The sequence below is a fragment of the Panthera uncia genome, assembly GCF_023721935.1.
Source record: "Panthera uncia isolate 11264 chromosome A3 unlocalized genomic scaffold, Puncia_PCG_1.0 HiC_scaffold_12, whole genome shotgun sequence".
In the NCBI taxonomy this organism is placed as follows: domain Eukaryota; kingdom Metazoa; phylum Chordata; class Mammalia; order Carnivora; family Felidae; genus Panthera; species Panthera uncia.
This window is the reverse complement of record NW_026057579.1, coordinates 38,869,982-38,879,381: the sequence shown is the minus strand read 5'-3', so window position 1 is coordinate 38,879,381 and position 9,400 is coordinate 38,869,982. Positions and strand designations below refer to the sequence as shown.

Below are 9,400 nucleotides of genomic sequence, written 5' to 3'. Positions count from 1 at the left end.
CACACTTCCTCCCTCTGGGGACACACTCCCTCCTGCTGGGACACACTCCTTCCTGATTCCTCACACCTCCCAAGGACCTACAGGAGCCAGGTCTACCTGACCCCCACCTCTGTCCCTTCTGCAGCGGTGTGGCCGCTTCCTCCTTCCCACCAGACATCTCCCCGCTGCGCCGGGCCAGCCTCAGGCCCTCCCTGGGGGTCACAGGGGGCAGTGGTCTAAATACTCACAAATCCGCACCAGCCCATCTCTCTCCCGAAGCTTACTCGTGCTTTTCACGCGTGGACACAGAACCTTCCGTGCGCCTCATCCCAGCCTCCACCCCGCTCTGTGACATCTCAGCGAACGGCGCTCGCCCGCCGGGCTCTGCATGGGTCCACGGCCGGCAGGCCCATCACGCCTGCGCTGCGGCAGCACGTCGACTGGGACACTGGCAGACACCGTCCTCGCTCCCTCCCCCACACCTCACCGTCCTTACTGCCTCGGAACTGCTCGGACCTTTCCGGTGGCTTCCCACACCCGTGCAATAAAAGCCAGACTACAGCCCGGCTGACGAGGCCCCGACCCCGCCTGGCCTCTGGCATTCGGCCCGTCCCAACCTCAGGCCTCACGCCCGCCACTCGCGCCAGGCCACGCGGCCCCGCTCCTCAGAATGTGCGTGCCCAGGGCGGGTCCTCCCCGACCACCTGCCCCGAGCCCCAGCCTCCCGGTCGGATCACGACCGGAGCCTGCTGTTCGCTCTGTTACTCGTCCGCGTCCGCTGCCTGCACGTGAGCCGCAGCCCCTCGGGCCCCCGACACCCCTGCGCCCGCCCTCAGCCGTGTACAGAGCGGCTGCCCGGGACGCTCTCCTCCCCGCCGACACGGGCACGCAGCGGGCGAGCCACGGTGCGTGGGACACGTTTACCCGCTCTCGACCCACGTGGCCCAACAGCATTTCCCAGGCAGACCCCCCGCGCAGTGGGTCTCGCACGGAGCCAAACTTACTAACTTTTGGAACCGAATGTTTTTATGCCAAGTGCTAGACGAGAGGGTCCGATAATTGTATAGAATGTTATGACTCCAATGTTTCATTATTATGAATCACTTCAATTTGTTTTCCTCTGTAAACGACAATCACGAAAACTAACACGAAAACATTTACCTACCTTTTGAAAAAATAAAAGAAATTCACCAAAACGTTAATAGTGCTTATTTCTTAGAAGTGGGATTGTGGGGAGATTATTTTTAAATCTCATATATAACCAATTCACATTTAAGTAACATTACTTCAAGTATAAAAAACTGTAATTAAAAAAACAGTCATAAAATTCACCAATCTAATTTTACATCCATTTCACATACCATGTATGATGGGAAAATAATATTTTTCCCTAAAAAAACCCTCCAAAATCAGGCTTCCAGTTATTCCTTTATGGTTCACATTTATTTTTTTTTTTCATTTTTTTTTAAAAGGCTGCCCTTTTAAAATATTTTTTTATTTATTTTGAGAGAGAGACTCAGAGAGCACAAGTTGGGGAGAGGCAGAGCAGGGGGAGGGCAGAGAGAATCCCAAGCAGACTCCACACTGTCAGCGCAGAGCCCGACTCGGGGCTCGATCACACAACTCTGGAGTCAACCTGAGCTGAAATCAAGAGTCAGACACCTCACCGACTGAGCCACCCGGGAGCCCCTATGGTTCCTATTTAAGAAGTGGCTTTAGGCTTAAGGCGTGGGGGGTGGCGGGTGTACAAACCCCAACCCCATTGCTTCCTGTGGGCACTCACAAGCCCATGGAGAAGGCAGGAAGGCAAAAACACAGACCCAAGCGAAGGTGGTAGCCGCTCAGGATGGTGGAGGGGAAGCTTGACGGGACGTACAGGAGATGCAGGTTTGGGTCCAACCTAACATTGTGGGTTTGTCCTGGAGCCACAGGGCACAGGGCAGCGACAGCGACACGTTGGGGATCTGAGCCTTCAGGAAGATGGCGGCAGCATATGGACAGAACAGGTGAACGAGACAGGCAAGGGGCAGATGCAGAGGTGGGCTCAGCGTGGCTCAGGGTCCGGGGTGGGACCGGTCAGTGATGACAGACATTCATCCCGGGAGGACACGTGGCCCCTTCCAGAACCGGCGCGAAGACAGTGAAGGGGCACCAGCCGCGTCTGCTCCTGCCAGATGGGGACTGCAAATTACATGCTCCCAGACCCGAATGGGTTTGGATGACGACTCCACCAACCACCAAACCCCTCATCAAGAAAAGCCGCACAGGGCACGTGACCACAGCGGCCTGAGGTCTCGGGGTGGCCGCCAGAGCGTGTGAGTCTGGGCAGGCAGCTCTCCTCTCAGGATCCCGGCAACGCCCCTGCAAACTGGGGGTGCCCTGCCTTCCTGTAACCCTGAAAACCCTCACGTCAGTCTGCAAGTGCGCTGGGCCAGGTGCCCTCCTGCTATGTGAGTCCACGCGGGAGAATGTCTGCCAACCTCAGGACACACGCGCCGAGGGGACTCACCGCTCACGCTGAGCACCATGCTGACGGAGGCCTGCCCGATGGTGTTCCTGGCCACACACTCGTAGCGGCCTGCGTCCGCGGTCCCGACATCGTGGATGGTCAAGAACCCCTCGGGGCTGATATGAAACTTCCCACTTTCCGTCACCTGAACCCCATCCTGGAATAAAGCAGAACAGAAATGATACTAAGAATAAGATCAAGAAGCAGGCGTTGTCTTTCTGGGGTGGGGACACCGCCTGTCAAGACCTCATGAGTGGACGGGTCACACGGACTGTGGTCACATCTACCCAAAACTAGAAAGAGAACATTTAATCCAATTCGGTGACAGTTTTCTTAAACTCCTGCAAAAAATCCAGAGAAGACACAGATAAGTTCCTTGGAGTCTCCAGGATTGGGGACCGGGGGCTCATGAAAGGACACCCCTATGCGGTGTGCACAACGGTAGGGAAGGTACAGAGCTTGGGCAAGGGCCAGCGGGATGGCCCCGTGTGGTCATGGCAGGTGAAGTCTGGCAGACAGTGGGGGGAACTCAAGCCTCCCTCCGAGGGACCCCTGCCCATGGCCACCCCATCCTCCGGGGACACGTCCCATCGAACTCTTGTTTACAATGGCTAAACGTGGAAATGCACTTTTGCATTGGGCTTCAGAAAAACAACACGGAAGAATGAAGTAACACCAAAAACCTCCCGTATGGATTATGGGCCCACGGATCTAGCCAGAAGGTTTTCTTGGCTTTTGTCATGGGGAAGGTCACGAAGAGCATGATGCTGTGTTGTGCATTTGCCTCGCTTTGGTTTTGTCAGTAAGGGGCCCGCAGCATCTGCTGACTCCGAGAGGAAGCGCGCGGCCGGCAGCCACCCCCCTCTCCCCCGCCCGTGGCAGGTGCTACCTTGTTCCACGTGATGACGGGCTCAGGCTCCCCCTGGGCACTGCAGGGGAGCTGCACGTTGGTGCCCACCTCCACCGTCCGGTCGCTCGGAATGCTGGCAAACACCGGGGTGACTGCAAAGAAGGGGCAGCCAGCTGACCACGGTGGAAATCCCAAGACATTCGTGATTTACACCATAAGGCTTCAAAAGAGTACAGCCCCTTGCCCGCAGCCAGGCCAGACCCAGGGCACTCTTGCCAGTCTCAGCCTGTCACTGTGCCTCCTAGCCTTGTCTGCAGAGAGCCGAAGGGCCGGAGGAAAGGGGAGATGGTCTGCCCGCGGCCCACGCTGGACCTGAGGAGCACGTCTGAAGAGCAGACGCAGCCCTAACCAGCTCCTGTCTACGTGGGGCGGGGGGACTGGGACGTCACGGGCCCCGGAGAGAGCCTGATGGTTAGGACGGGAAACGCACACTTAGGAAAAGAGCTTTCCTCACCAGGAAAGTGAGGATCCTGGCCCACGCCCACGTGGGAAGTCCTGGTGCCCTTTAGGGACCACCCACAGGATCTCATGCAACAGGCCATCCCACATGCTGCCCGTCGGGAATGGGAAGGTCAGCCCCAGCCGAGAGCAGTCCAGCCCGCCTGAGTAACAGGAAGACAGCCCAGGCCCCAAACCATCAGGGAAGGACCCCCCAGGGGCTGGGGACCCTGCAGCACCAGCCACACTCCGGCTCGGGTGCCTCTCACGGAGAGAATGGTCAGACCACGCACCCACAAAGGACAAAAGGAAGACGTGTGTGAAGGCTCATGGGACAATGGGGTGAGAGACAGAATCCCTGGGACATTCTCAGGATTCGTCCACGGGTCAGGAGCTATCAGACCCCTGGCCACAGTGACCATCCCGGAAAGGATATGAGAGCCGTTCTGTGAAGCGGGAAGAATCGGCCCCAGAGCACGGACAGGCCGGCCTCGTCGGGTTCCCCACGAGGAGCTCCACGCGCGGGACGCACACCTTGTACCTCGAGCAGGTACAAGGGACGGGTGTTCAGAAGAAGAGGACACGCTCTGTCACGAGCAGTGACGGGAACCTTGGCCGCAGAAGGCCCGCGTCTCCGGACGGTGCCTCCGCACAGAGCGGCGGGTCCGCCAGGAGGGAGCCGCGCGTACCTCTGGGCTGCACGGTCAGGTGGGCCACAGCCCTCTGGGAGCCGATGATGTTGACAGCCTGGCACTCGTACTGGCCCTGGTCGTGGAGCGCCACACCCGAGATCCTGAGCGTTCCCGAGGAGAGGACGAGGTGTCGCCGGTCCACGGACAGCTGGCTCCCTGAAAGGCACGGGGGCGCCAGTCAGTGGGACACGCAGTGAGTGGCGGGTTAGAGGCAGGACTCGGGTACGTCGGTCAGCAGAACGTTCTCGGAGCAAACGAGAAGCAGGGCCCCTGGGTCAGCACCTCCTGAGCGACGGTCCAGCCTACGGGGCGTGCGGCAGGTCAGGGACAAGAGACACGCTCCCGCCTCTGAGAAACTGCCCAGAAGCAGGGAGGAGCGGGTGGCAGGGACGCAGGCTAAACAAGCAGGAGGCAGGACACAGGGGGCGTGTGTGACTTCGGCCCGAGGACGGGCCACGGGGCAGGGGTCAGGGCGGGAGCTACTCAGAAGCGAAGGACACCCCAGGTGAGGAGGCAAGTGCCCTGGCGGAGCCCCTCCTGCCCAGAATAGAGGTGCAGGCGTTAACTCCTGCTGCACCTGCCCGGGTGCTCCTCTGGTTTAAGGGCCCCTTCGGGGAGCTGCCCTCCGGTTCAAGGCAGGTTCTCAAGGTCACTCCCAGAGCGGAGCCCGGAGGCCACCTCTCCTCCCCCCACCTTCCCAGCCGGGCTGCCAACGTCCCGGGAGAAGTCTGTGTCTTTGCGTCATCTGCCCTGTGGTTCACCAGCTGCAGCAGGAGAGGTGGCCCCGGGGAATCAGCGTGATCGACAGGTGGAGATCAACAGTGTGACCTCACCGCAGGTGGAGACACAGCACGACGGGCCCAGGAAATGAGCTTCCAACAGACATGTGCTACAATCGGTTTCCAGAAACTTCTATCCCACATGCTGCTAAATCCCATCGAGATGCTAATTCAGTGTAGATCAGAAGCAAAACACAGACTACATGGGAGGAGCAAGAAAGCAGAAGGCCACCCCAGCGCCCTCGTGGACAGTCTCCTCCCCGTGTCCTTTTCGGCAGCAGTGGGCGAAGGCGAGGCTGGGACACACACGCGCCGACAGTCCCCACGGCCGGGACACGCCTTGGCTCGGCCACCACTCGGGCCTGGGCAGGGGCTCCGGGGCTGCCTGGAAAGGGCAGACAGACTTCCCGAGGCGGCTCTTACCTCCTTTGGTCCACGCTATGACCGGCTGTGGGTAGCCCTTGGCCTCACACTGGAAATCGACCGTCTGGCCCTCGATAACAGCTCTGTCCGCAGGGGTCACGGTGAACTGGGGAAGAGCTTCCGGAAGGAAAAACATGGGAAAGATCATTTCAGAGGTGGATCTGGGTAAAACCGCTGGAAGGAGCATCAGGGTCCTCCCTCCGGGCAGGCGCCACGGCCCCGAGCGGCCAGCTGTGCCACAGGGGGACGCCAGAGAGGGAACAGCATGACGGCAGAAGGGCATCGGACGCTGGGAGACGGTCAGAGACCTCTGCTGACTCAGCAGACGGCTGCTGACGGCGGTGAGGCTAACGAGGGGGTCCCGCTCCTCTCGCCGTGCAACGTCCGCTCGTCCTTGTGTGGCTAAGTGTCACCTGGCCCAGCTGTACGTGGGGACAGGAGCTGGTTTGCTGCTGGGGGTGTGAATCACACAGCCCTAAGCCCAGAACAGATCCGTGCGTGCAACAGTAACGACCAGACGACAGCACCACGCGGTTACGTGCCCAAAGAGGCAGCAGGACAGACTCACAGCAGACGGCAAGGGAGGGGGCTTCCATGGAGGAGGGAGGCTGGGGAAGACAGACAAATCGAGAGAGGGCTGATCTCTCGGGATTTGGCACTCTCCTGGCTCAGAGCTTCTCTTCAAATGCCTCACTGTGTAATCTATTAACAAGGCAACAAACTCACCAAGAGTCAGTCGGACGTTAGGAAACACACAGCTGAGCTCTTAATACTACAGGTACTGTCTGTCTGCAGCTGGAGCCAAAGCTACTCCTGGGAAGTTCCGAGCTGAATGCAAGGCTTACTGATGGGTTCAACATGCCCGTGCACACCGCCCACACTCGTGTGTTCGCCTTACACACGCCAGGTGCCCTACGTGCCACAGATAACACGGCCAGAGATAAAGCCCCAGGAGAAATCAACTGTCCTAAAGTCTCCATTCGGAAACCAAACGAATCCCCAAGTCGCGGAAGTCGGATGTGGGAAGTGCGCTGGGGGCGGGGAGAGGGTCTGCACGCGAGCGACGAGGGGCGCCCCGACCCACCCTGGACGATGATCAGAGCCGCAGCGTGGATGCTGTCCAGGCTGTTGGATGCGAAGCATGTGTACTCCCCACTGTCCTCCTGCTGGACGTTCTGAATGTACAGGCCGCCAGAGGGGGTGATGCTCACGCGAGGGTCCTCAGGCAGGGGCGTGTGGTCCCCTTTGGTCCAGGTGATCCGCGGCACAGGGTGGCCTGTGGCGCTGCACTCCAGGGTGACACTCTCGCCGACCAGCACCTCCGTGTTCTGTGGCTGGATTACAAAAGCGGGTCGAGCTGTCACAAGGAAACACAAGTTCTGGATTAGTTTCCTCTGGCCAAGCAACAGGGCTCTGCGCGGGCTTCTCTCCAGGCCACTCGTTCCATCTATTGGCCTTAAAATAAAGCAAACAGTTTAATCAACACTCTCTCGTCTTCTTTCTCTTTTAAAGAACGTGCAGCCAGCAGGGATGTGCTGCCTCGGATGAGGGCCGTCAGTGCCCGACAGATGGCCGGGTGGCTCCCTCTTTCAGCGTGGACAGAGCAGCCCCAGGCAGGATCCTAACTTCTGTTCGTTCTAAGTACACTGGGCCAGTCCAGTCAAACCTTGCCAGAGCCTCTAACTAGCACGAAACACTATTTTTAAACTGTATTTAGAACAAATAAAAATAACCCATTTCCTATGCAAAAAGAAAGCACAAGCTAGCTGAGCTAGTATGTTCCAGCTCTGAATCCAGAAGAAAGTCTGTGCCGCCCCGAGCGACATGTTTTGTGAGGGCGTCCACGAAGCACGGAGCTCACACACCAGCGGCATAAACCGCCACGGCCCACCTGCGGTGACGTGGCCACACACGTCAGAACTGAGAAGTCATACACCCCGTTACCCAGAGATCACTCTCCTAGGAGTTTACGAGCATGTAAAACAACGTTTGTACCCCAAAAGGGTGCTTTTTAAATTCCTGTGATGTATATTCAGGCCGACACCCTTCTCCCCAATTCTGAAATCCAAAAACGCTCCAAACACAAAACATCTTTCATAATTTATTTGTAAAACTTAATCTGACGAGAAGCGTCTGGAGTCTTAACTTACTCCTCGCCACGTGACTGCACACAGCTCGCTGTGGGACGCGGATACGGTGGCTACAGGGCGGTGCCTGGGACCCTGCGAGCCACTTAAACAGATTACGTACCAGGTGGCCCTGCTGAAATTCCCCCAATTTCTGATTTCCAAATGATATCAGACCCAAGAGGTTTTGGATAAAGGGATGATGTGGACTGATAATGGCAAAAGATTTGAGGAAAAACCTCAGAAACTCCAAAGAACCAGTTAAATAGATCACCTTGCCACAGATCATGAATTCCACGCAGCTGTGGAAAGGAAAGAGTAAGAGAACCAGTCACGTTCTGAGATGAAAAACAAGCAAGGCGGGGGCGAGGAAGGCAGCCCTAGCCATAATCTGGGAGAGTGGGGTTGGAGGCGTCAATTTAGGGGATGAAGAAAGACACACAGAAGAACATTTCTGCGCCTTTCGTATTCGGTTAATGTTTAAACTGTACTAAACACGTATCTAAAGGACAGATAAATAGAAGGTGCAGAAATGATCCTAATATTAGCATTTCTGGAGGATGGCAAGCTAGAGACCACAAAGCCATCTGCAGGGGCAAGAACCCCAAAGTCAAAGCCCACCCGGAGGGCACTTGCAACTGTGGCTTGAGAAGTGGCTGTTCCGAGCCCATGGAGAAACAGAGGCAAAGGCGAGGACAGCTCTGGGTGCAACTGCGCACCCAATGTGGACAGAGAGTTGGCATCAGTCGAGTGTGGAAATAAATCTCCTTCAAGTTTTATTAACCAAAAGCTGGTCCTCATGAGGGGCTGCCGCCTGACTCCAGCTCCAAGTGAGAAAGAAAGGGCGAGATTCAGAAGTGCTAACTATGCTATGACCACACAACACACGAAGCACAAAATGTTTCATACACCGAAAAATCAGAACACAGCCTACTTTGGAGACAACAGTAGGCGGTGATTATCGACTCTGGTAACTTAAGGTCACGTTTAAATTATCCTAGGGAATCACTGACATCAAGGAACCACGCTGTGGCTTCCAAAGTGAAAGCAGGAAACAGAAGATGGGCAATTATTCCAAAATTAGGCACAGAATACAAAAAAGACTGGATAAATAGTCCCAGGATGCAAAACTTATAAATCTAAATATGTTGCTCATGACAATAAACACAAATGGACTCATTTTAAGAAAACATCAGTCTGAATTTCTTCTTAAAAAACAGAGCAAAGGTCGAGGATTACCTAGGACCACGTGCTCCAGCATCTCCGGGTGAAGGAATTTCGCTGCAGACTAGCGCACCCGCGCTTTGCCCACTTCCGGCCAGCATCCTGCCCACTTCCGGTCCCGCGCCCTGCCCACTTCCTGCCCACTTCTGGTCCCGCGCCCTGCCCACACCCTGCCCTGGCCCTGCCCATGCCCAGCCCGTGCCCTGCCCACTTTCTGCTCTCATCCTGCCCCCATCCTACCCATGCCCTGCCCATGCCCGCCCTCACCCTACCCATGCCCTGCCCACTTCCTGCTCTCATCCTGCCCACTTCCTGCCCAT

The 9,400-nt window shown here is 56.9% G+C and overlaps 1 protein-coding gene across 1 annotated transcript in view; it reads right to left on the bottom strand.

Moving 5' to 3' along the window:
- The window catches only part of PXDN (peroxidasin), a gene marked incomplete at its 5' end in the record, with an annotated part of 42,942 nt that overhangs the window by 20,222 nt on the left and 13,320 nt on the right, over positions 1 to 9,400 (bottom strand). The window contains 5 exons of the mRNA XM_049652017.1: positions 2,489 to 2,645; positions 3,378 to 3,490; positions 4,526 to 4,684; positions 5,731 to 5,847; positions 6,815 to 7,087. Of these exons, the coding sequence (XP_049507974.1) occupies positions 2,489 to 2,645; positions 3,378 to 3,490; positions 4,526 to 4,684; positions 5,731 to 5,847; positions 6,815 to 7,087 (819 nt within the window). The remainder of the gene's footprint in view (positions 1 to 2,488; positions 2,646 to 3,377; positions 3,491 to 4,525; positions 4,685 to 5,730; positions 5,848 to 6,814; positions 7,088 to 9,400) is intronic.